We start from the raw sequence: 26,224 nt of genomic DNA on the forward strand, positions 1-26,224 counted from the left end.
TCTTTTGAGAAGGTCATTTGCCTCTCTCCATGAGATATATGATGATTATTTTCCAGTCTATTAAGCGCCTCTACTTAGCACAATTAGCCACTCACACAAAGGTTAAAGAGAGCAGCCCCCCTCTTCACTGTGGTCACAGTGCATATTAATAAGCAGCTGCAGTGGAAGGAAGGGTAGTATAGTCTTATTAGAGACAGAGAGAGTGAGTGTGAGAGAGAGAGAGCGAGAGAGACAGAGAGAGAGAGAGCGAGAGAGAGAGAGAGAGAGAGAGAGCGTTCTGGGGATTAGCATAAGCCACAAAATAAACACACAGTCCATTGACTCTGACTCTCCTTTCTTTAAAACAATGATGACCTTGTGCTGTCCTGGGTTATTTTTCCCTCTACAGGACCATCCAGACTACAGCAGTATCTTTTCTACCCAGGCTCCTCCTGACTTCTTGCTTTGTGACTGGGCCTACATGTTCTTTTAGTTTCTCCGTGTGCAGATGTTACAAGTGCAAGCAGCATAACAAAGTGGAGCTAAGCCTCACACACAGGGATCCACAACACAGCAGACCACAAACTGGATATGAGCCAGGAAATACATATAACTGCTTTCATCTGCACTCAGTGTTTTGTGTTTTGAATAGAATTCTCTTCCCAGTTCAAATCAGCTGCCAACTAAATAGTCTTTCTTTCTTTCTTTCTTTCTTTCTTTCTTTCTTTCTTTCTTTCTTTCTTTAACTAGAGAACTCTTGTGATGGGACCAATTTTCCGTAGGTGATTTCTAATATGAATTGGATGTCATTATCTGATACACCAGCTTGAGACTGCTGCTATGAAAACATGTGTTTAACACAGCTTTGCATGCCAAATTTACAATACCAATGAACACACAGTGGAGCAGTGCAGAGATACAACTTGCCTGAATGGGTGATGTTATGTTCCCAACCCTGTTCCACACAGTGGATCAGCACCCTGCCCCCCACGTCCCCTGAATGGCACAGAATACTTAATGACAGCCATTAAGAGAATGCAATCTTGAAAGGCTGGGAGTAACGCAACAATTAACCCCATCTCTAAGGGAGGCACATGGAGCATGGTCTACTGGGAGCTCCTCCGCTCCCCAGAACCACGGCTGCTCTCTGCCCTCTCTTGGGGCCAGCCAAAAGAGCAGAGCATGTCTGGAGAGCCAAGCAGGGGAAACCCAAAGCAATGCATGACAAGCTCTGATCTCAGAGCTCACATCAAAATAACACAGCAGAAAGAAAGGTGTGGAGGGGTAATGTGGAGTCATTCTCAAAGAGACAGATCAAGCATAATAACATTAGATGGACTGGTTAGCTTTTACCTTGAAAATCTGATAACTAAAATGATTAACATATTAGTTTGGGGTGTTCTGATTATCTCTTAATTTGTTTGGTTTATCAGTTTTATGAAGTCATCAAATAAGATGTTGGTACTTCACACTTACATATTAGATTCATTCAGTTAAAGTTAAATGGAATGGAAAATTGAAGTTTTTTCTGTTCTGTTGACATTATGGATGTTGCCTAGACAGCACAATAGCAACTCAAGGACCAATATGATGGGAACTGCTGACAGGTTCATGTAAAATAAGATTTTTATCATAGGTTTGTTCAACTACAAACACAAATGTGTGCATGAAGTACTTCATGTCTTAGTAAGCCATTACAGTCAATGGATATTTTTAGATGCTTTGAAATTTCAGTAATCAATAGAAATTATTTTGATGATTTTACAAGATGTGGATATGGGATGTTTAAAAATGTAACTAACCCAGCATGATGTGGTGAGTTAATGATGGGGCTGAGGTTGACTATGGTGTTGCTCCATGCCTGTGGCTGTGGTTGTAAAGACCAGCTCTGTTTGGGCTCGCCCAACACAGACAGGTTGTCTGAGAGAAGCGATTAAATCCCAGACAACAGTATTTTGGCTGAAGCTTAGTGCCACACTGGCACAAAATAGCACTGGTTTGACATTTACAGAAAACATACTACTCTCTTAAAAATGCCTCTACAATTACAGTGTGCATGCTTCACATGGGAGAGAAAATGTCATTTTGGATCAGCTCACTGTAGAATGAATGCTTCTGGGGTTTTGAATTTGGTGCAGATGGAAATGCCATACTTATGAAGATGGCATTTCATGACTCTAAGATGATATGTTTGTTGAGTCCTGTGACAGCATGTTTAAAAATATTTGATAGGATCTGCTTCAAGGTGATGAGCACAACACTGCACAACTGAGTATCACTCTTTTGGTAGCCCAAAATTAACAGAATAAAATTTTCACCATCTACATATATGTGTTTCTGGTAAAAAAAAGAAAAAAAAAAAAAAATTAAGCATTTCTGGATTGTTACTAAAAAGTAAAATGCAAATTAACAACTGTCTAATGTGAATCCAAGGGTTTGAATGTTTATTTAGATATGAAATAAGGGGCATTTCTCTGCAAATGAATGACAAATTCCTGTGTTGGTGAAAAATCAGATGAGTGGGTCAACGATTTTATGTATATGGGTAGCAAAGGACTTACATACTTGTACAACAAAATCCAAAAGGCCAAAGTCTTTTCAGGTGGCTGTACGAAGATATGGAGAAGGTTGATTCAGCAGCAGGGGCACCAAGACCAAAGAAACAGTAATCCATTTCCCTCAATGTCAGCTACAGATTAAAAGAATGCCCATACAAAAATCAGTGAGTGCATTTTCAAGGCAGCGCTGAAAAAGTTGAACACTAAATGCGGACTTCATGAAACACAATATGCAAATCAAGGCAGCAGACTCTAAACAACAAACTGCTATGATTCCTTACAAATGAATGATTTCTTTGAAAAGGCCCTAGTGCAGAACTGTGAACAGAAACCTGCTGCCCACTGAAGGGCATACCTCCAAACAGCATGAAGATATGAGCTCACAAAATATCACAGCAAAAGAAGAATGAAAGAAAAATACAACCTAAAGTAAAGTAATAAGATAATGCATTGATCCCAGACAGCACTGAAATCCCAGCAATGTTTCTAAGATAAACATGAGTTGGCTCCTCTTTCTGGAAAATGGAGGGGGAGACCTACTCTACGATAAAACTCATCTGCAGCAGGGTGCAGGTTGAAAAAAGAAAAAAGCAGTGCTCTGTTTTTGGCTCAGGCCAAAAGGCCTCACTGAGTCCAAGAAAGTATGCGTCATAGCAGGAGCCCAGTGGACTATGTGGGGGTTTGTGGAGTCAGCAGTGGTGCAGAGAGCTGGAGATGAGGACATGATGGGGCAGCTTTCTGGGGCACACTGCCGCTGCCGTGGGACCACAGCTGGGTGGGGTGATAACAGCAAAGGCTCCAGGCCAAGGTTGAGTGTCATGGTCATACCTCGCAGGTCCATCTGAACACCCTGCCCCAGGCATCACCTACCAGCAGGGTGCCATGAGTTCTGCCATCACACACACACGCACGCACGCACGCACACACAGACACACAGACACACACACACAGGGGAGAGAGAAAGTGTGTAAGGGATTTCATTACACAAACACAGTCAATCAATAGTAGAAACTCATACAAGATGCTTTGTCACTGTAAGTTTTTACAATACAAATGATTAGCATTAGCATTTCTCCCTGATGCCACAGAAAAGACTAAAGTTCCACTTGATGATTAAACACCTAGATATAGCTTTATTCCCCATTAAACCAGCTTCACAGAAATCTTGGTGGCCAGCCTCTAATCCAGTCTCTAGTCTGTGTGAGAGGCTGGACGTGCAGCCATACCGGGATATGGACAGTGCAGTGATGGCAGGATTTTTCTTATAGCGTTGCCGGGAGATGGCTTGACTCCGGTTCAGCTCCTGACATAGGACCAGGTGCCTCTCCCACTGTGTGCTGGCACATTCTGAGAGAAGTACACAACAAGTAGAAGAGTGAGGAATGAGCTGCTGCTTTTATTAATGGTCAGCATGTTGTTAAATTGAGAAAAATACATCTAATATAAAGCCTTCACTGTTACAAAGAGTTCCCCCAATTTAATTTGTGCGTTGTGATACTTATATGCTCTGACGCTGTGCTGTAACCAATGTGCACCAAATTGGATTTGGGTATTATTGCTTTCTAAATTGCATGCCTACATCAGCGAAATTGCTCATCAGTGTTTACCGGCTGTATGTTTAATAACTTTGCCCTATAATTCCTTGTAGCTAGCCCTAATGCCTTGCATGCACAGTGCACAATTATGAACTTTTCTTCACATACCCACCCCCAGTCAAACTTCTGGCCATGTGTTCCAACCATGACACTTAAGAGTAGATCCAGTATAACCAGATTTACAAAACAACATCTGCAAAAGATTCCTTGTGTTTTGTTTCTACTATTTCATTTCATAGATTACTTGGATATTAAAATTTTTTTTTTAAATGTATCACATTGCAGTGTTTTGTTTTTTTTTTCTTCTTCCCAGTGCCACAAGAGGATTTTTATTCTATTCTTTTCATGGACGACCACATTAGATGCATTAAGAAAGCTCCTGGTTGAAACAGTCATAGAACCAGCCAATCTAATTCAACACAGCCAATGGCAACTAAAGACTGGAAGAAATGCAGACTCTTTTTCTGGGCCGCTGTTAAGGTGAAGTGTATTAGTGTTACCTGTGTCCCCTGTAGACGGCGATGCAGCAGACCCCTGAGACTCTGAACGCTCCTCATGTCCAGGTAATTGTACCTTTGTATATTCAGTCTTCCATATCTGCAAGAGAGCCACACATAATGAAGAAAAAAAATAAAATGCAATAGAGGCTATAATCATAAATCACATCTGCGGGCCATTGATGTAGCACAGGTCTGTGTTCCAATCTGATGCCTAATTTAGAAACCATTTTGATTTAATAACCACTCTTAGCTCATCTAAAGTGAGCATACGTTACTATCACTGCTTCCTTGGGAGTCCAGATCCCAGCCTGGGAGGCCTTTTTCAATACCACACTCATCAGATTTGAATATTTTGCAGCTATATTACCTGACTATTAAACAGAAGAAAAAAAAACTAGCAGAAAGATTTATTACCTATATACAAGGCTTACTTGTTAAGAACTATTCTCATTTAAAAACTCACAATACAGTCTAAGCATTAATAAAGCATAAAGCTGAAAAGTGTGTGTGCATGATGTGTGTGGTTGTAGCTGCAGAGTGCTCACCCTGACAATGCCGTCTGCACAGCCAGTGACAATGACATTGCGTAGGTCCCACTCATACTTCTGGGTGAAGCAGCAGCACAGCACACTACCCTCTGCACCACAGTGGGTGCTCACAGAGGCCAGCAGCTGCCCCTTCATAGTCCACAAGTACAGATGCATGCCTGCGCATGACACAATCTCACCCTGAGAAGGAGAGAGTAGAGGAAATATGTAAATATGTGCCACAGCAGAGAAAGTCCTGATGTAAAAAAGCAAATAGCTGCTGGAGAGGAAGTATCAACTTTCAACCCAATGTCAGGAATTCCCCATCTCACTCAGAGAACAGAGAGGAGAGGCTTTGGCTCTCGGGTGGAGGGAAGGATGTGCCTGTGTCCTCTCCTTCCTCATTAGGTTAGAAAGTTCTGTAACAGAGGGTCCAGCAGCTGCCTCCTATGTGAGGTGCTGAGGCAGTACACTGGGCACAGGGGCACCATTGCAATCGCACAGCACCCGATCTACCTGACACACCCCACCATGCCCTCCTTTAGCCTGACCCAGAGGGCAAGAAGCAAGCAGTTAAAGAAGAAGCAGCAGAAGAGTTGAGCCCCATCAGCCTGAAGAGGGAGGCCAGAACACACAGAGACATGAATGTAGCTGGCTGGGGGGGGGGGGGGGGGGGGTGGTCAACTCACGGTCAGATCATTGATGGCCAGGGCAGACACACCAGAGGAGTGAGCAGGAAGCTGGGTGATGTAGCTGAGCTCCTCTAGGTCCCAGAGGATGCACGTCTGGTCTTGAGAGCCACTGATTATCACACTGTGGGCCTCAGACGCCACCACACAGGTCACGGTGTCTGTGTGTCCGTATAAAGCCTGACATGGGCAGCATGTGTTAACAAAATATTCTAGAAACAAAAACTAAAATAGCCCAATCACATTCGTCAACTTTTGGAATTATTACTTAGGGAATATTGTTTTATTCTTAAGTTTATGCTACACTGCTAACTAGAGTAAATAAAATACAGCATAGTCTATGCTTTTGATCACTCCTTGAGATCAACATGTCTTTCCAGACCTGTTTGAGCTTCATGTGCCTGAGCTTGTCCTTAGTGATGGACACATCCCACACACACACCACCGTACTGTTCCCAGCTGTGATGACCGTATTACTGTTGGGACAGGAAGCACACACAGCCTCTCCCCAGTCCGCCAGACCTTCCCACACTGCAAAGCTCTGATACATACAAGATCAGTCACAATAAACCAACTACTATTAGAAAGAAAGAAAGAAAGAAAGAAAGAAATAGATAGATAAATAAAGAAAGAATGAATGAACGAATGAATAAATAAACACCTTCTCTGCTGTATAATTCCCAAATGAACATGTGTTGTCATAATAACCCCAGCAGAAGTATGTATTCCAGTGAGGAGGCATGAGCAACTTGTTTTTCTCCACGACCAGCACCTCCTTCTCCCCACAAACAATGTGGCCAACTGAGCCATGCATCAGCTCTGGCAAAACCCACAGAGAGGCACCATTATTCTCGTACCAGCTCAGCAGAATACTATACAGCAGATTATGTAATCAAAGCATCTCCTGACATTTATAATCTGCCCTCTACTCACTTTCCATTGAATTGGAAATAGCTACATTACATACTTAAAGATGCATCTAACACATAATTGACCAAATACTATAAATGAAAATGACACCCTGAAATAGACTTGCTCTTCCCTTTTGATCAAACTGATGACAGAGTGAACTGTATGGTGAAAGGGAAGGAAGGGGAGACAGAGAGAGAGAGACAGAGAGACAGAGAGAGAGAGAGAGAGAGAGAGAGAGAGAGAGAGACAGACAGAGAGAGACTGTTTGTGGGGTGGGTAGGTAGAGAGAGAAAATTTTCATCTCATTTTCCAAAGAGACCCTTTTGGGATATTCAGATTATTAAATAAGCCTCAGTGGCAGCATCATCATGATACACCTAACAAATAGAAAGAGCTGTTGCCCCTCTGCCTGAGAAAATTAGCCTGTGAACAGTCTAGCCAGCATCTTCCTTGCAGCTTTGACTGCTCCCAGGGGACATAACCCCATCTTGTAAAAAAATAATTGAGGACGGGATAAAATAATAAGGTGGCTAAGAATGATTAAATGAGGGTCTTTCTCAAGCAGGGGGATGCATAGCTTCCTCCTGCAGCTTTGGCCTACTCTGAGAGCTGCTCTGTACCTTTTACAGGCTGGACGGAGGGCTTCAGCTTGTCCAACTTGAAAAAGAATGGGGTAACGTTATTGGCCCCGGACGTCTCCTTGCCTGTAGAGCTCTTGTGTGAAGCACGACTGGGATGAGGCTTTGTGAATAGCTGCCAAATAAACATTTATTATGCTAATGACTGTTCTGCTTATCTAAAAGAAATAGCCCTTAGCCACTTGAAACTTTGACAGACTGGTTATTACTCTTAACTGCATCACTTTCAAACAATATTACACTTAGGCCTTGTTTCCCAAACACATAATCTCAGACTAAAATGATTATTAAAATTGCACAGAACATTTATGTCCTGTGAGGAATCATCATTGACTGTATTTAAATTCATAGCTGGACCTAAGATATGGAATACAATTGAATTAGATTATGAATTAGAGAGGTTATGAATTAGAGAAGACATGTCACTATTAAAAAATTATGCCACTGTGTGACTCTGGGTTGTGTGTGTGTGTGTGTGTGTGTGTGTGTGTGTGTGATATATGTTTCTTTTGCCATTGTTCTAGAAGTATTTGGTGTAGTAAGCACCTGCTTGGGGATTTGACCAAAGTTGCTGATGTAACCAAGGACTGTGCTTTTCTTCAGTGGGTTCTTCATGCTCTCTGCATCATGCTTGTCTGGGTAGAAGTACGGATGGAAGGTGTTGAGGGCCTCAGCTGCAGGTGGACCCTGCTGTTTGTAGCCAAAGATCAGGTCGATCCACAGGTGCAGGCTGGCACTCACATAATCACTTTCCAGTGCCTGGGGAAAGGCCGCACACAGTCACAAACTACATCCAGGAGTCTGGAAAACTATGACAACTCTGTCAGAGTAATGGTGTGTCCTTTGAGAAACTACAGTTACAACTTTGAATGTGGTAAAGGTGTGCAAAACTCTAAGTCCATAGTGGATGTTTTAATACTAGGATGACAAGGAATTAAACTTTTATTGCATTTTTAACACCAGAGAAAAAATTAAGGGCTAAAGACCTTCTTTTGGTGATGTTTATATTTATTTGTCTTCTTGTTTGCTTGGTGAAGCTCTGTTGAAATGGGCATGGGGTCCAAAGCAGTCCAAATAAGACTATTCTTAATGGGTGGCAGGGGGGGCAAGCAAAAGTAACAACCAACGCCAACATCAACAGCTCTCAGTAGTGGAAGTTCTGTATATTGTCTTTAGTTCATTTGCATATGAAGGAAAATGAGCGGACAAAATATCTCATTTTGTGTGAACTGGAAACGATACAAATATTGCTTAGTAGATTGGGAACTGATAAAGCCTGGTCCTTATATGCCTGCAGGCATAGCGCAGAGAGAAAGAAAGCATTCATTCCAATAAGCGGCAGGCTGCAATAATGGAGTTATGAAAGAGTGCAGATATTGTGCTTGTGCTGAATTGGCCCTGTTATCGTGTAATGACAATGGCATTAAGTAGAGTAATGGCGCTTCCTTGATGAACTCAACAAGTGCCTATTATCTCAGACACAGCACAAACCAGAGTTACGCCAGAAGCAATTGCCAAATGTTTTTTGTTTTTTTCCAAATGCATCCAGCAGGGCACAAATGCCAAAAGGTGTTTGTGTAGGACCCAACTGCCAAATGGTGACTTTATTTCTGTTAGAGTGCTATAGGAGTGGTGACAGGCTCGTTTGGAGGGAAGGACAGAATGGGAGATGGCACTGGGGCACTGAAGCAGCTGACAGCATCTGAGAGGCCTTAGAGAGACTGACTGAGACTGATAGATGGAGCTTCTGACCTCTCTGTGCATGCGGATGAATTCCTGTGGGTCTCCTTTGGCCCATGGAGGCAAAACTACATCACCCAAAGATGTCCCATCCTGCATGCAGCCTATAACAACAAAAAAAGTAGAAAAAACATGAATTACATTAAAGGGCATTCTACTTCTCTATGTCACACAGAGAAATTAACTACAGCTTAGTATCTTTTTTTCTGCCCTCAACTAGGCATCTAAGGTCAAATTCTCACCAAACTCAAAGTTGTTGGAATTGATGAGGAAGTCTGGCAGGTAGTAGAATTCTGGAATGAGCTCTCTCACATCGCTCATGTTGTCTTTAGAGGCTGATTCCCATTCCTTCTGCAGACTGTGGAACATTCTCTCAGGAACATCAAATGATCCACCCTGCAGATTCCCACAACAAAAGTGCTTACAAATGACAGCATTGCTGTAGACAAGACTCGGCCTGCTCCACGAGGGCAGAAGTGACCAAATTGATTAGAGCCACACTTAAGTCCACCATGGAAAAAATAACAAAACATATGAGGTAGGCTCAACTCTCTGCTGGAAAACACGGTATTGCTGTTCACTTGCTATAGCCTAGTCGAGGCAGCTGTTTCAAAGCAAGGTGTCCAGAGAGATACAGAATAGGCATGAAGATGACAAATTCATCAGAATTGACTGAGGTGTGTTTTCTAGGTTTAATTCCTTATGGAAATCTTGGCTATACGTATGTAATTTGCAGTAAAAAGATTACCCTCATTGAATGAAAGTAATAAATACTGTACATAGCAAATGCAGTTAGTGCTCTAAATCCTGTTATGAATATTACTGTACAGCAGAAGGCTGCTCATGTGTGGAAAATACTGTGAAGCATCATCCTAATATTTGTATTGTGTTATACTGAATATTAAATATGCATGGCATTTTATTTTAATCAATTGATTCTTACTCTATAAATAAAATATTTTTTAAAGACCGAAATGTGGTTTTGCATGCCACTGATGTGAGAGAATTTATTTGCATACATATTAAAATTTTCCCTTTAATTCACTTTTGCAAAACAAAACAGTTCTTGCAAATCCCAACAAGGCAAAAATAATGGTGTTCCTTTCATTTACTAAGCTTATTTGCAAAATTACATTTTCTAAAAGAACCTCTGTCACATGAGAGTTTCCATAGTGATGTTGTGGATTTTGTGCTTCATTTAAGAATGAAACTAAAATGTCTAGAGTTCCCTTAAAGTACCTATCAAGGTCAGACACAGGACAAAGTAAATAATGAGACCTTTAACTGAGTGTTTGTGTGAATAAAAGCTGATGAATGAATGCTGTGAGGAGGGTCTCACCTGCAGAGCAATGAAGGTTTGGGAGAAAGGCTCCATCCTCACTAGATAGGATGCCACTATAATGGCAGAGGAATAGTGTGTGCAGTAATGGCACTGTGCAGACAAATCACCTGTAACAGGTATAACCACCCCATATAGCATGAGTAGGAAGTGCAAACTCTTTCACAGATGTTCATTAGAATTGAATCAGCTTATAAAATAATAAAACTGAATAATATACATATACATATTCATATACTTGCATCTTAACACTTAGCTGGTAAGCAGTGATACAGATGTATTAAGTCTCACCATCATTACTGTCTACTTCATGGTATCGCTCAATGAATTTCTCTCTACGTTTCTGTGTCTGAGCGCCCATTGGTTTCGACAAGTCCCTGAATGTAGCAGCGGATGATAAGTCCAGTGTCTAGAAAGCAAGGAGAGAATAAAAAATAATAAACTGCACAGTAACATAAGGTCTGAGACAAAGATATCAAGATACCCTCTAAAATATAAACAGACACACAGACAGGCAGAGTAAAAAAAAATTAACCTCTGATTGATAATCAGCAAGGACCCATGGGAACACTGGATACTGCATCAGATCATTGTATGTCCTTCCAGCAAGAGTGTTCAAATGCATGAGGTATTCAAAGTTACTAATTTCTCCCTTCTGTTAAAAACAAGAAAGAATAATCAACACACTGCAGCAATACCAAATAGAATAATGGCATGGAATAATGTAATAAATTGAATGCCATGAAATTACTAGAAATAGTGCTGATTTACACTTCACAAATGCCAATACAGCTATCAGTCTGATAAGTGGGTTAGACTATGTTTCCGAATTACTTCATATACATTACCTGCCACTTCATAAGAGCTGCTTTGTCAGGGGCCACTGTCCTTCTGTATAAAAGCAAAACAAACGAACAGTTAAAAAAAAATTAAACATATCACTTCATGTATTTTGTAACAATCAAAATAATTCTTGAATTGAAGATTTATAATTCTTCATTAATGAAGGATTAAAATTCTTCTGTTGCATGGCAACAAAGCATGGAATTCAAACCACTTAATGTTCTATGTAAAGGAGGTTCTGCTTATTAACAAACACACACACAGAGAGAGAGGACTAGGGAAACCACGTTCATGCTCTGAGAGAGGTGAGCTTTCATATATTTGTCAGAATTTTGCCCTAAACCAGCAAATAGTGCCACCTATGGGTTTTTGGACATAACAGTCAGCTGGAAAGAGCTGGAAAGTCAGCTGCATTTTTACAGAAAAATACTTTAACAACCTACACAATCTATGAGAACAAACATTTATTCTCGATTACTTGTAGATAACTAAGGAAATGAACCAAAGCAGTTGTGACTGATAGACAATTATAGTGTAAAAGCATTGTTGGGGTTGAAATATATTTTGACAAGACACAAATCCAAATGCAAATCCAAATTCAAATTATTTTGTTTTGTTTTGTCTTGTTTTGGGGGACAGGACTGCAAGTCAAAGGACAATAAACACTCCACACCTCAGGTCTGTGTTGCTTAGCAACAATGTTAAACAGGACATAGCTTCTTTTGCCCTCTTTGACATGCTTGAGTGAAGAGGCTGTTTCAGTTTGTCTAAAGATTCTCCACTCACTTAATTAGCTGGATTCATGAAGCTGGTATAGAACATGTGATATTAACATATCTAAGTATTTCTCCTTTGAAATATGTGCTTTGGAACAGGTCTGAACAAAAGAAGGAAACGAACAGCTGGCTTACTCTGGTAAAAACAAGGATTAACCCCAGGGACCATACCAGTTCTTGTGAAATAAAATTTACACCCAACACCGTATAAAGCTGGTAAGTAGAGTGTGAAAAGTGGAATATTAAATACTTTTTATTTAAAGGTAAATACTTGCATTTAACATACATGGATAGTTATCGATTTATTTGAGTGCATGCAATATTTTAGCAATCACTGTGAAATGTTTGGTTAGAATAAACATGCTTCTGTTTATCTTATACCAAAATATCAAAAGGGAGATAAATCACATCATAAAAGAAAAAATGTTTTTATATATATATATATATATATATATATATATATATATATATATATATATATATATATATATATAGAGAGAGAGAGAGAGAGAGAGAGAGAGAGAGAGAGAGAGAGAGAGAGAGAGAGAGAGAGAGAGAGAGAGAGACATAGAATTGAATGTATGGTATCTTCATGTGTTATATTTAACTTTGTTTCAGGAGATGGTTTCAGAGTCTCCTTTAAAACATGTAATAGGCCCTATTACATTCCATACATATGAATGAAATCCAATATTCATTTTCGGTGAATTCCCAAATCTTTTCAAAATAACACATAATGATGAATCATCCCGGTGGTCAGCCCACTATAATTGTACATGTTTGGATGCAAAGGATTCACACACCAAAGCCTAATGGAAACAAGCTAAATCATATTAGCCTTGTACTTATATGCACTTGAATATGATTAATGAGTCGCGAAAAGGGCCCGAAGGGCTTACAATGCAGCCACTCTTCTTTTTTAATAGGGAGGTGTGAGGTGTGGGGTTTTAAATCACTTTCCCGAGTGTCATTTATCAAAGCACTGATTTGACTCCATCCACACAGTCACGCAGCCTGTGAAAGCTATCCTGGATCAATCAGCTGTAACATAGGCAGCTCCCACCCTCACCAGCAAGAGCCATTTGTTTATTTTTTTCTTCAAAATTTACATTCATTGCTCTTGTCCTCAGTGTTATCAGGTATTAGCTTCAATTAGAGCACTGTGTGATCCTAAGCAATCCCTTTAGGGTGAGATGGGTGAGTGAGCTGGAATGTAAACACTACACCCTGCTCATTCCTCAAAAGACCCTACACCCTCCCTGAACTGCCTGGGGCTTTACACCGACCAACCAGTCCCATCTAAATAACTGGATTGTTTTATCATTAAGTTGTGCATGTTTAGTTAAAGATATTAGATCCTGAGATAACAATTACACAGATGAAGTTAAGACTTAATCAGGCAGATAGTGCTGTGAAAAAGTCTTACCCATTAATCTATGTTCATGCAGCACTATGGCTAAGGAGAAGAAGAGGGGAACCAAGGGCAAAAAGATCACCCTTAAAATGGCCAGGAATGCCTTCAAGGTGACGCCCGATGGAAAGCGGCGGCTGGATCTCAGCAACATGGGCCTCCACACTTTTCCCAAATGCATCTTACAACTGACCAATATAGAGGAGCTGGACCTGAGCCGCAATTATCTGAGGAAGATCCCAGACTTCATCGGGCAGCTAACCAGCGTTCACTGGCTAGACCTCCACAGCAACTACATCAAGAAGCTGCCCAAGACCATTGGGCAGTTGAAGGCCCTGAGCTACCTCAACCTGTGCAACAACAGACTGGAAACAGCCGGGCTCCCTGCTGACATTGGCAACCTGAAGAGCCTGCGGACACTCAACCTGGGCATGAACCGGCTCACGGCGCTGCCACCCACCATGGCCGCTCTGACCAACCTGAGAGAGCTAGGCCTGTTCGACAACCTGCTCACCACGCTCCCAGAATTCATAGGTGTGCTGAAGAACCTGACCAACCTCAACACCAAGCGCAACCCTGTGGCCTGTTCTCAGGAGGATGCCAAAGAAGTGAAAGCCACTGAGTGTCTGTACTTGGTGAGGGAGGAGGATCTGTGTAAGGTTTGTCTGGAAAAATGTAAGGAAGCGAGAGAGAGGCTGGAAAAGAAAAGGCTTTCTGATCAACCACACAAGAGGCATAATTTCTTTGGGCTATTCAGACCAAACTCAGTGGCACGGAGCAATCAAGAGATGCAGTGGTAGTCAACTGCCACACCTCATGGTGGTTAGAAGAGGCATGCCCAAGAAATATCATTCTTGTGGACTTTTCAATAATGCAGATGATAAGCATTCTTTGCTGTAACTTTAAACATTCATTATTGCATTTTTCTGGACCGAAATTGAGCAAAACCCTAATAAAAAAACCCCACAAGCAATAGCACTGCACTAAAGGAGTACATTTGACTGCTTTATAACAGTTGATAGCAATAGTCAAAATAAATGTTTTTAAAGGAACAAAGGAGGGCTTGCCACTCCCTTGCAGGTGCATTAGTAAGAAATAGAAAGAATTAGTAAGAAATAGAAGAAGTAAGCGTAAATGCAGGGGGTACTGGGGTGCTTTAGCTTACTGGATTGGCTAATCAAGATTATTTTTGTCACATATCTACATATATTGAGAACCTTTCTCAGAGGCTTTTAGACTGTAGTCATCCATTCCAGTCTACCTTTAGTTGTCGTGTGCAGTGGCTCTGAGAGGACAGCCCTGGAGAGAGGATGCAGCTCTGAAACCACTGAAACCCCAGGGTTACTTACCTAACATTATGTATGGCCTCCATCAACCCTCTTCCCTTTAATGAAGGCACAACAGAGCACAACCTAGGGAATGAAGACAAGAGAGATCAATCCGTCTTTGCCCTGTCTAACCTTTTGTGCCCATCGATCAGCACACACACACTCCCGGTTTCTACCTTTTAAAAGCCACACTGTGATCTTTGTCGACAAACACTAAAAACACAGAAGCCCCGTTCTTCATGAAGATCTCAATGGCATTCTCCTAAATTAAACAAAAAACAGACAAATGCTGACGCTACACAACTAAACTTATTTATTCAGCACATGAAAACAATGAGTGCAACACATGTGTAAGCCCCCATGACAATGAAGCTCAGAGAACTTAAAATTCAAAAGTGCTGTGCAAGACAATGGAAGCTGATGTAGTGCTGGAGTGGTAAGTCTTACCTCGAGAAGGAAGCGCATGAAGCGAGCCTCTTTGATGTCCTCGTAGGGCCAGCGCCGGCAACCTACGCTCATCGCACTCCGCTCCTTCTTCAGCATGCCACAGATGAACGAGTCTCTCACACTGTAACACACACACACACACACACACACACACACACACACACACACACGCATGGAGTAAACAGCACAGGCTACAACTGCTGCCATTAAATTCATACAGTACTGCAGCAAAGGTAAAGGGTTCCCAGTGGAAGTTACATAGCAATATCTAGGTACCTAACATATACTTTTTATTTTTTAGAGCAATCTGTCTAGGACAGAAGCAAATCAACCTACCATATGTTTAATATGAAGTTTCTTAATATGCATTTTAATTATTACAGGTAATAAAAAAGGCTAGCAGATATAAATTCACTATAACCTAAGCCCTAGAGTGGCATTGAGAGCAAAGTTAAGAAGCAGGAGAGCTGAGAGAGAACAGGATGGAGACTTTACCTGGAGGGGTGGTATGACCCACAGCACACATCCCCGCTGGAGGAGAGAGTGAAACCCTCACACACATATAGGTGTGCCTTTCCAAACAACAGCACTCCCTCTGACAGTATGTGGCCACTGACTACAGCCACACACTGCTTGGCTGTGACCTTAGGTGGAAGGAAGACAGTTCTCTTTCAATTAGAAATATCAAGTGCTTATAATGGTTTAAGGACTTTTATCGATCTGAACAAGGCGTGAGTACACAGGATAAATAATTAATGCGAACACAGCATAATCACAGGTGTTAAATGAACATCTATAGCCTAGCTGGGCTTCTATAAAAAACTGCAGGTAATTCAGTAGGGATTTTCCAGTGTGTCTATGTTTGGCTAGCTTTTTATCTGATGGCTAGAAAGTCTACAGCACATGCCTCTAACCCCTCGCTCTGGGGCAAGAGTGTCAAATATTCACAGCCCTCTCCCTGATTGATCACTGCTACCACTTCATTATCCAAACAACACAGTGGGGAAACAAAGCAGCCAGCCCATGTGCAAGGATGACACGACGGTTTGGGGAAGGGACTGGAGCCCTGCAGGCAGCACCCTAACAAAACCGCAAGATTACACGCGACTAATTTTATTGTCTCCCCTCATTTCACAGCACGCGCATGCACCTGGCCCTGGCTCCGGCTCCACTGCTCGGGGCCCTTGGGACCCAAGTCTCCGGAACATATGGGGCCCTGCCTCACTGGCAGCCACACCACAATTAATACAAATCAAATCAGGGGCTTCTCTCCATGCCAGCACCCCTCCCACCAGGCCCCCACTGTTTATTACTGGAATTAATCAATGACACACACACAATAGCAAAACACTAATTGATTAAAGCCTTGTTTCAATATGTGTTACACCTGGTGGGTCAGTCTCAAAAAGTGTTTGCAAATGGAATCAGTGTTGCACATAAAATTTGATACTGAAAAGTCAAGATGACTCAGCAAGCTTGCTTTGAGGCCATTTTAGTTGTTATGTAAATACATTTCTAAGGTCAAACACCACAAATGTTTGAAAAGACTGTTCAACTTTTCTCTGACTGTGGCTTTGGATAAGGAGCCTCTGTTAACTGTGTTTGTGGATTAATAAGCATGGAGAGATCTATTCATCTGACAAACAGCACAGCGGGACTCACCCCTTTCAAATGAAACCACAATAGTTGACATCACCCCCTACCTCTGCTTATTAATACTTCTGTCAAGAGCTCTTTACCCATTTTACCCTGAAGAGTCCTGTCAGTCCTCACCACCATGCTTTTCCTACTCTCCTAATGATACTTACAGACATATGCAAAGGATAGCCATAAAATAGAGAGAAATAAAAGGGAGTTCACCCCTGTGCACCATGTCTGTTGGAATAAAACCCTCACCTTCTCATTGGGAGCCAGCTGCTGCAGGATGACCTGAGGCTCTGCACACTGTTCGGGCAGGTCCTCCACAGGGGTCAACGCCTCGGTCAGTGCAGGGAAGAAGGTCAGCCGCTCGCAATCTGACCCAGCCGCCTCAGTGTCCCGGCTTGGCTCACGCAAGATGCTGATCTCTGAAGCACATACACACACCGCAGAACAAGCTTTGACTTATAGTTCATAGTATGTTTCACTCTTAAAAGTGAACTAGAAATCTGTGATACCTGCATCTGCACTGGCAAGTTCTGCCACCCCTATAATCTCCTCTACATGACTGCTTTTCATATAGAGTCCACACAAGGATGGCAACTATAAAAGAAAGACCAGGGTCTACATGAAGGAGTATAACACACAGCAACAACAGGCTGCATGGTATATGGCAAAAATTAAGTGCTAACCAAACAAGTAACAGCCAACCAGTTGTTGCTGTGTATGGTGACTCCTGACCTTTTTGGAGCGTCGCAGTGCTTTCCTGCGAATGCGAGGTCGTGTCCGGTTGGGCCCCTCTGCAGCGTCCTGCACCCAGCCCTGGTTGAGGAAGACCCCTGGGCCAGGGCCAAAGAGTCCCCTCTCACGCAGCAGATCTTCCTCAATCCTCAGCCACTGAGCAGCCATCCACTCATTCTCATAGTGGAGCATCTGCATGCCACAGCAGAATCAACGAATCCTAGTTAGACTGTGAAGTGCCACGGCAATGTTTTTAACTCATTCCACTCTCTCCTATTATGATTATATTTGGAATGTCTTTACGAAGTGATCCATACAGAGCTGCCAGAGATACTTATATATGATACTTGCATCTCAAAAAAACCCTGACAAACCTGAAGATGATTCTTTAGCAAGCTCTCAGACATATGTTCTCCATTCTTCCTGTAAACTTCCAGAGCTGAAAAAAATGTCTTTTAAAAACACAGTAGAAAAGTATATGATGAGATCATGGTACTTTAGAGCCTGTCATTAAAAACTACACATCTATGTAGCCATTTTGTGTGTATACAGTTACCACTGCATTTCATAAACTGCATTCATCAGGCAAACAACCCAGAGGATCCCAACCCCTACAATAACCTAGGCTCCAAACGCAATAGTTCTCAGTTTGAAATAATTCAGTTAAAGTATAATATCAGCACAGTGCAAGGCGGCTGCTGGCCATGTGCTCAGCTGATTTATTATCCTGATTGGCATTATCTCTTCAGGGGGCCTGCATGCAGGGCCACCAATGTGCTCAGTCTAATATTTACTTAAAGAGTCATTAAGCTAATCTTCACAGTGGTATCCTCTTAAAGCTAGTCAGGGAACAAGAGAAGCCAGGCCTAGAGCCTGACTCAGGAGGCGCATTAAATCCACCTCAGAGTCAGACACTGCTTTGTACACCCTGCTCTGCTCAGCAAGGGCCATGCAGACTCATCCGTTAGACAAAGATAACAAAGCTCAAGCCGAAACTCTAATAGTGACTGTTACAGATATAACCATATGTGCACACTCTGAAAAACAAAAACAAAAAAACCTAAATGCTGCCTTTTTAAAAGCCACAAAATCTTCACGAAAAAGTTCTGCTCACTGAATTCAGCATGCACAGCTTGCATTTTCAAATTTTAATGACAACACTGTGAAGCAAACTAATTTCCCAAAACATACAAAGCTCCCCTCCCCGAACACTGACAAGGCACTAGACTGACTGGAATGCACTAGGTTGAATATCAGGAAACGGTTCCTGGGCCAGATGAGTTTTGGACTCAGTTACACTCATCAAACCCAGACTAGGATTTCTAGGAACCTAGAATTATATTTCTTATTATGATTTAACTCCTTTTTTTGTTCTTTATTGCTTATTTTGTTCTTTATTGCTTATTTTGTTCTTGTTTTGCTGTGGTGCACTGGTGTCAACCAGAAGAAGATGGGTTCCCCCTTTGAGTCTTGGTTCCTCTCAAGGTTTCTTCCTCATGCTCTTAGGGAGTTTTTCTTGCTACTGTCGTTGGGTGTCTGTAGTTACTTTATGATAATGGATATTGTAAAAAGTGCTATATAAGCACTATGTAAAGACATTTGAGTTTACTTTGATGATTCATGGTTACCCAAATCGGTAGAATAATTGGTAGAATAATTTGACCAAATCTGTAAAGAGCACAAGTGAGAAGCATTAAAACAATATCAAACTTTTAGACGACTCAAAACACTAGTCACAAAACTAGGAGGAAAAGGAAAATTATGCATTTGTGCTTTCCAAATGGATAGGAGAATTAGGAAGTGTTACAAAGAGGAATTCACAGGAGCAATTACAGCCCCTTTTCCACAGATAAACACTGAATCATCTCCTAATCTTATTCCTTTATTTAGAGAATCATAAGTAATATATAGCATTAATTACCCTATTTACCAAACAGGAAAAATCATTGGCCTCTTAAACGTGTCACATTAAATAGCACCCCTTCTGCAATTATCATCACACTGATTTACATTTTAATTACTTTCTAGAGAAAACACTACCTATGATGATAACATAACATAATGTCAACTTCATTCTGAGCCATTGGTGAATGTGTAATAAACTTAACTTGATCATTACCCATGTTAATTATCTTTCTGTTAGGAAGATAAAAATATAATTATGTCAACATATTCTGAAATGAATCCAGAGAAAAGTACTACCAGACTACTACTGTACTATTACATACTACCGGACAGTGGCTGGCCATGTCATTGACACATTTTAGAGCTAATTTAATATAAGTTAATATAAAGGAGTAAGTAAAAAAAATCTAATTATATAAATGATGTTTGGTTCACTTTTACTATCTACTTCACATCTGCATACTAATCCAAGATTAAAAAAACATGTCTAATTACAAGATGTTGCTGAGGTTAAATGTTTAAAACTGTTTGTAATAGCTGCTACCAAATTATGCAAACACAATTCACAATAAAAGGAAGACTGCATCACTTTGTGTAACTTTTGTTCTTCTTTTAATATTAGGATGACACTTAGACTCCCTAGACAATTAAAATACTTTTATGCCAGATTTTTCAGAAGATGTTTATCATTTTTTTGGAGAAACAATTCATAAAAGCAGTTGATAGGCTGTCACAAGTTGATATGATAAAGAATAACAAAATGAATAATGTTTTCATCAGATTGTGACTGCCTATAATTACCGCCCCCTGTTTTTGAGGCCGAGACAGAGACAGCAGCAGTTGCACAGAAACGGTAATTTCATGCCTCGTGCCTGAGTAATATCTCTGTGCATCCTTTTCCAGATGGCGACGTCTTCAACAGTGGGAACTAATGATGTGGGCCGAGTTTCAGGGGGAAAAACAACAATAACAGCGTCTTTAACCTTCACCAGCAAACGCAATGTTCTACCAAGTGTTCCCGTGGAAAAAATTAACAAATATCAATTACATTGCCCACTGAGGTGTACTCAGCTGTAATGATCCAAATTGATTTAGAAGACGGATTGAGACAGTGCCACAGGGTAGGTGTGGGCTGCTGGGTGTGGCGACTTTGGGAGAGTGGCAGGGCATGGTGGCCTGGATAGGACACCTGTGAAATAGCACTCACTCACTTCACAGCCAACTTGGCCATGCGATAGCCCAAACTGACAGAATCCACTGAGTCATCATCATTAGACTCTATAAAAGAGACAAACCAGTGTCTCATACCTCCATATTGCAGGATGAGTCTTTTTCAAGCTTCCTGTGAGGCAAGCGCTGGGCACTGCTGAGTAGACCTGCCTTCCGCTGTCTATTGTGCAGCTTCTTTTTCTGAGAGTCTGAGAAGAGATTGATTAACATAAGCACATCTGTGTCATGCTTCAGCTGCACTGCTGCGTATGGTCTAACGGAGAAATACTGTGGTTATTGTGCTTCAGAAATTAAGTAGTGCTCATCCACCATTTCTTTATCTAAACTGAAAATGAAGTATAAAACAAAACCATATGCAAAACAAGGAATAGAGAAGCAGAGGTTACATAGGTCACGGTAGATGTAGATACTTAATAGACATAATAGACAAGGAGACTGACCTATGAACACCTGCCAGGCTTTTACCGCTGTCTCCTCCCACAGAGGGCTGACATCAGTCATGGTAACAGCACCTTCTTTGCCGGCCTGCTTGGCTGACAGGTCAATCTTATAGGCCTCCTCCAGTCCCTGCCTCCTCTCAAACATGACCTTACTCCATGTGCGCTCCACCAGGCTCATCAACTCCAACTCCACTGGACACACACGGCAGCGGCGAGAACTCAGCGCAAAAAGTCATTCAGAGGCCGACCAGCTGCTCAGTGGCCTCTTGCCTGCAAAGAGGATGTGCCCTCACCTTCAGCCGAGTCTGGAGCATCAAGCAGATCTGTTGTGTGGCTGCTCTTGTGAAGGAAGAGGTGACGCCAGATCTTCCTGGTCGGCTTCTTGTGCATTTCACAGCCAAAGCCCTCGGGAAAGCTGGGGGATCGAGACAAAAGGACAGAGCGGCAATGGTGACTTTCTTCTGGCTTGTGCAGTGAAGCGGGTGCTGGAGCCGATGTGGGTACCTTCCTGAGCGAATGAGGAGCAGGCAGTGCAGAAGGCAGCTGGTGAAGGGCACGCTGGCATTGTACGTGGCCATGATGACATCCCAGTGCTCCTCCAGGACGTGCAGGGTCCTGAGGATGAACTGCTTCTCTGCCGGTGACTGCCGTGGACGCGACAGGAAGTACAGAAGGGCCCTGTTCAGGTTCTTGTACAGAACGCTGACAGTAGCCTCCCGCTGGGTCTGGCCCCTCTCCATGGCCTGCAAGAGACACAGAGAGCTGTCACTGAAGCATTATGCTGGCCCGAAAAGACCCCAGAGGTTACAGCACTGTTGGACTACACATGCGCACCACAGCTATCTGCTCAGCTATAAAGACGAGCAGGTTTTCAGGATCCACCACAAACATGCCAGTGTAGAGCTTCTCCACCAGCATCTTACTGAAGAAGACAACATTCTCAATCAGTATGGCAACCTTGCCCTCAGATCTGGACTTGTGTGCATCTGGAAGTAAAACCAAAACAAAGGCTTATTGATTTAGACCACTTGTAGAGGGTTTATAGATTTCAAGACAAATAAACTAAAGCCAGAAATATTTACACAGTTTAAAAGATTTTCAAGTTATTACTGAGAAATAAAGATGGGTTTGTATAAAAAAAAAAAACAGAAGTTAGAATATGTTATTTTCATATGGATTAATATAATTCATGAAAATGACTTTACCATCTCTCGCCACATGTGTAGACTGACCCTCCTCTTGGCCCGTTATATGAATGATATCCATTAGAAACTCTAGCAGCTCACTCTGAAAGCTCTGCTTCTGCTCCTGACACACTTCCTCAGGGGAGAACTGAAAACACACCAGAACAGTAAGAAAACACGTGCAACATTTACTGCTCTACCACACCATATGCTAAATCTACACCCACTGCACATAAACATATTTCATGTTAGCTGGCTTTGCAAAGCCTGGAGTCTTCCAGAGAGAAACAATCCCTCAAAACTGGACAAACAGTGGCACCTTATGGAGAAAAGATTTTACACACTGGGCCAACAACTACAAAATTATTACAGTCACAAAAGTGAAAATGTTATGGAAAGAATGAAAAAAAAGTACAATACATACAGCAGGAGAACTCCACTACAAACAAAGAACTTACAAAGGACATCATTTAAAAAACAACAATTCCATTTTGTTTACCACTAGAATGCTTCATTACACAATTTGTCCATGTGGGAGCCATTGGCACAGGCTGTCTCTCCTCACCTCCAGCAGCTGGATGAAGGGGTGGTGCTGGTCTCGGGCAGGCGTGTTTATAAGGCTGTCCATCAGCAAGATGCGGATGAAGTCACACACCTGTTTGCGTGCAGGGTGAGAGAGGCGTGCCCCTGGGGACTCCCCTACAACCACACTCTCCCCGTTTCTCTGGAGACCTGCAGGGCTCTTTACAGAAGACGACACACACCCATCAGGTTCAAATAACCACCCCTTACTTCATTGTGCATGTGTTTATTTTAATTTAACAAGAGTTGGTGTCTCACTTCGGGGTCTTCAGAGGGAAAAACCGCACTGGCTAGAGAGCTAAGGAAGTCAGGGGAGGTCCACAGTGGATCTCGGGGGAAGAGGCTGTGTACCAGGCAGAGGAACTGCATCACACTGCCTGGGTACTGGACTTCCCAGCTGTCTTCACTTCCTGTTACAGGCTTTTTTAAGAAATGAAAACCCAACTGTTTACCTAAGTTTAAGTGTAGCTATGTGAATTTGTAGCGTCTTCTGAAAGATCAATAAATCCTTTCTTACCTTACAAATAATCATCTTGACTAGCTCTATAAGGACACAGGCTGCCTCTGTGCAGAGCTGAACTCTTTGCTGATTAGTGGAGCTGTCAATCACACTCTGGAGCATGCTATCAATATCCACCTAGAATCAAAATAGAGATACACCAGACTGAGTCATTGAATAAAATATAATTCATAATAAATGTGATTTTTCAACCTATTCTCAAATATTAATTTTCTCAAAGCAAAACACTCATATTTCAAAAAAGGACAGTAAGGACTTCCTTAAGTAACTTCCTAACATTGTGCCCATGCGTCTCTTTAACTTTCTTTCACTTCTATGATGTTTTACAGTTCCTTAGTCGAATAGTTACCTGTCCATTAGTCATGTCAGCCATGGGGAGGTCTGCTTTTCCTAATAGCAGTGCAGCAATAGCTCCATATACCTGTGGAAGGCTAATATGGCTGAGAAGCAGTTTGGGCAGCACAGTAAAGCCTGGACATGTGCAGCTCAAACACTCATGTGACCAGAAGCGTGTCTTCAAGTTACCTGAGGCAAATAGTAACAAGTTATCAAAAAGTGAAAGCACACTTCTAAATATATCATGCTTTCTTATGGCTGCTAAAACAGCTGACTGAATTCGATTTCACCAATGCCACAGAGCCATGAAAGAGAATGGCATAACAGTAACTGTTTGCCAGTCCTGAGTCGTGTTGTTTACATTCACAATAAAAGGTTGTACCTATGATTTCAAGTGGCATCTCCATGTTTTCCACTAGTGTTCCTAGTGACACGCCTTCCTTAAATTTGGCCATGATGGCCGGATTGGACAAGAAATGAATGAGCAGCTGAAGAACCAATAGCACTGTGCTGGAGTGAGTCTGCCGTTGTAAGAAAAGGAGGAACCAGTCTGACCCCAGTGTAAAGAACACTTCTTCCTGGATACTGCTATTCAAGAAACATATGAATGTTAGAGAATCATAATGTGTTACTTAAAATTATACTTGGAAAATTGTATTAACTAATCCCTTGTGCTATTGACTCACTTGTTAAGTAGAGGAGTGTCAGAGATGATTAGGGAGGACAGCACCTCAAGCAGCTGGTTTCTGATCCAGACGGTTCTTGCAGGTGTTTGGCTCAAGGCTAGACAGAAGTTCAGGCAAAGCTTCAGTCATCTTTAATCAAGTCTCCAAAGAAACATGTTCACATCAGTACTGAGGAACATACTCTTCTAAATACAAAACCATATTAGAATTCAAGAATGATTTAAAATGGTATATATTTACCTTGGGACTGATCATCAGAAATTATACAAGGAAAGGCTGTGTTCTCATTGACTGTTGGGTGCAACAGCGTATGAATTAGGAAAAGTCCAAGCCTGGATGAGCAAATATGAACAAACAGCGACCAGTTCCTGACATGAGCTGCATATGACTTTCCCTCACCAATTTCAATTTATCAAATGTATACAGACTCTGCAGACTTTAGTCATCTACACATACTTGGGGTAAAATGCATTCATTACTGTAATGCTGACACACAAGTATCAGAAAAAGGCTTGACTCAAATGCTATAGAAATAAACTACCTGTGGAAATATGCATAAAAATATGAGCATATATTCAGTCTTAACATATATAATTAAAGATATACAAGGTCCAGAGTCCAGATACAATTTAATAAAACACATCTAAGAAATACATAAGAAGTATCACTGAAATGGAACTGTGCATTTTGAGTCAGTATCTGTCAGAAGATGATTAAACTGCTCCAGGATTTATTTTTTTCATTCATGAATAGATTCTCCATGGTCAACTGAATAAACCAATATTAAGCCTGGGCATGCCTGCGGATGTCTTCTGTGCTGAAGTGTCCTTGTAGCAGGCAACTGAGGATGGTGCAGATGAGAGTGACTTTTCCGTGTGTGACAGCAGGATCGTGCAGCTGGAAGAGGAGCCTGGTCATCAGGTTGAGACTGTGAATGGCCTCAGCGTTTCTTGGATCGCCACTGGAAAAGATCGGCATGCCAGTCATGTGATGTAGTACATTTACATGTCAAATGCTATGACAAGCAGCACTGGCAGAGGACTAGGCCAGCAGTAAACAGATCATGCATGAGTGAAGAGAGGAAGTGAAAGTGCACTCTGTACCTTCAAAAATCAATGCATCTTTACACAAGGCACTGAAATGTCAATATCCGTTGTATGCACATATCAGTGTAAAGTACCTTGATGAGTTCAGGATATCCACGAAGTGATTTAAAACCGATATATCAAGACTTTCTGGAGTCTTCTGCCAGACCTACAATAAAAGACATTAATTAAGATGAATATAGGCCAGATTATAGGACATAGCTTCCCAATATACAATAACATTAACCACATACATTGGAAAAGGAAACTTATTCATGACGTTTTATGCAGATAAACACAAAGGTACCTCAAAGTCACAGAGGAGGTCCTGGAGGGCAGTGAGGTCATGGACATAGCTTGTTCCCAGCTCTATGGTGCCCACTATGGCCAAAACCAGCTGGAAGGTCCTTCTAGTGACTAGCTGAGCCTTCATCTTCAGCAAGAAGGCAAAGAGCTGCAGAGATGAATCAGTCACGCCATTGTTCTGTCATGTACACTCCAGTGGCCTATTCATATCCTGAATCTTTTCTATTAAATGCTAAATCATAGGAAATATGCTATGCATGTTCTATTAAAGGCTTATGCAACAATGTTT

The 26,224-nt window shown here is 41.7% G+C and overlaps 2 protein-coding genes across 5 annotated transcripts in view; one reads left to right on the top strand and one right to left on the bottom strand.

Moving 5' to 3' along the window:
- Positions 1-2,397: 2,397 nt before the first annotated feature.
- The window catches only part of wdfy4 (WDFY family member 4), a 40,709-nt gene continuing 16,882 nt past the window's right edge, over positions 2,398-26,224 (bottom strand). For 2 of the 4 annotated variants that reach the window (XM_035531335.1, XM_035531334.1), the window contains exons 24-62: positions 25,937-26,083; positions 25,725-25,798; positions 25,344-25,505; positions 24,785-24,876; positions 24,545-24,641; positions 24,241-24,443; positions 23,872-24,047; positions 23,520-23,639; positions 23,261-23,422; positions 22,986-23,162; positions 22,442-22,568; positions 22,071-22,222; positions 21,741-21,979; positions 21,530-21,651; positions 21,237-21,428; positions 20,875-20,984; positions 18,036-18,113; positions 17,662-17,853; positions 17,439-17,523; positions 17,179-17,348; positions 15,778-15,926; positions 15,283-15,403; positions 15,012-15,097; positions 14,857-14,919; positions 11,326-11,368; positions 11,013-11,132; positions 10,769-10,886; positions 10,478-10,587; positions 9,381-9,534; positions 9,151-9,242; positions 7,945-8,157; positions 7,381-7,513; positions 6,510-6,667; positions 6,231-6,389; positions 5,849-6,028; positions 5,178-5,360; positions 4,633-4,729; positions 3,764-3,884; positions 2,398-3,426 (exon numbers count right to left, since the gene is read on the bottom strand). In XM_035531335.1, the coding sequence (XP_035387228.1) occupies positions 3,360-3,426; positions 3,764-3,884; positions 4,633-4,729; positions 5,178-5,360; positions 5,849-6,028; positions 6,231-6,389; positions 6,510-6,667; positions 7,381-7,513; positions 7,945-8,157; positions 9,151-9,242; positions 9,381-9,534; positions 10,478-10,587; positions 10,769-10,886; positions 11,013-11,132; positions 11,326-11,368; positions 14,857-14,919; positions 15,012-15,097; positions 15,283-15,403; positions 15,778-15,926; positions 17,179-17,348; positions 17,439-17,523; positions 17,662-17,853; positions 18,036-18,113; positions 20,875-20,984; positions 21,237-21,428; positions 21,530-21,651; positions 21,741-21,979; positions 22,071-22,222; positions 22,442-22,568; positions 22,986-23,162; positions 23,261-23,422; positions 23,520-23,639; positions 23,872-24,047; positions 24,241-24,443; positions 24,545-24,641; positions 24,785-24,876; positions 25,344-25,505; positions 25,725-25,798; positions 25,937-26,083 (5,244 nt within the window). In that variant the 3' untranslated portion in view covers positions 2,398-3,359. Of the gene's footprint in view, positions 3,427-3,763; positions 3,885-4,632; positions 4,730-5,177; positions 5,361-5,848; positions 6,029-6,230; positions 6,390-6,509; positions 6,668-7,380; positions 7,514-7,944; positions 8,158-9,150; positions 9,243-9,380; positions 9,535-10,477; positions 10,588-10,768; positions 10,887-11,012; positions 11,133-11,325; positions 11,369-14,856; positions 14,920-15,011; positions 15,098-15,282; positions 15,404-15,777; positions 15,927-17,178; positions 17,349-17,438; positions 17,524-17,661; positions 17,854-18,035; positions 18,114-20,874; positions 20,985-21,236; positions 21,429-21,529; positions 21,652-21,740; positions 21,980-22,070; positions 22,223-22,441; positions 22,569-22,985; positions 23,163-23,260; positions 23,423-23,519; positions 23,640-23,871; positions 24,048-24,240; positions 24,447-24,544; positions 24,642-24,784; positions 24,877-25,343; positions 25,506-25,724; positions 25,799-25,936; positions 26,084-26,224 lie in introns of all 4 variants that reach the window. The other 2 variants (XM_027009843.2, XM_035531333.1) reach the window with 1 other exon arrangement.
- Positions 11,620-14,811, top strand: lrrc18a (leucine rich repeat containing 18a). Its single transcript, XM_027009969.2, has 2 exons — positions 11,620-12,312; positions 13,545-14,811. The coding sequence occupies exon 2, from the start codon at positions 13,549-13,551 to the stop codon at positions 14,305-14,307; it is 759 nt and encodes a 252-aa protein (XP_026865770.1). The 5' UTR covers positions 11,620-12,312; positions 13,545-13,548; the 3' UTR covers positions 14,308-14,811.

Source organism: Electrophorus electricus, chromosome 11 (genome assembly GCF_013358815.1).
Source record: "Electrophorus electricus isolate fEleEle1 chromosome 11, fEleEle1.pri, whole genome shotgun sequence".
Lineage (NCBI taxonomy): Eukaryota > Metazoa > Chordata > Actinopteri > Gymnotiformes > Gymnotidae > Electrophorus > Electrophorus electricus.

Excerpts from the sequence above, each read along its gene's own strand:
- lrrc18a (XM_027009969.2), top strand. The coding sequence starts at position 13,549 with ATGGCTAAGGAGAAGAAGAGGGGAACCAAGGGCAAAAAGATCACCCTT.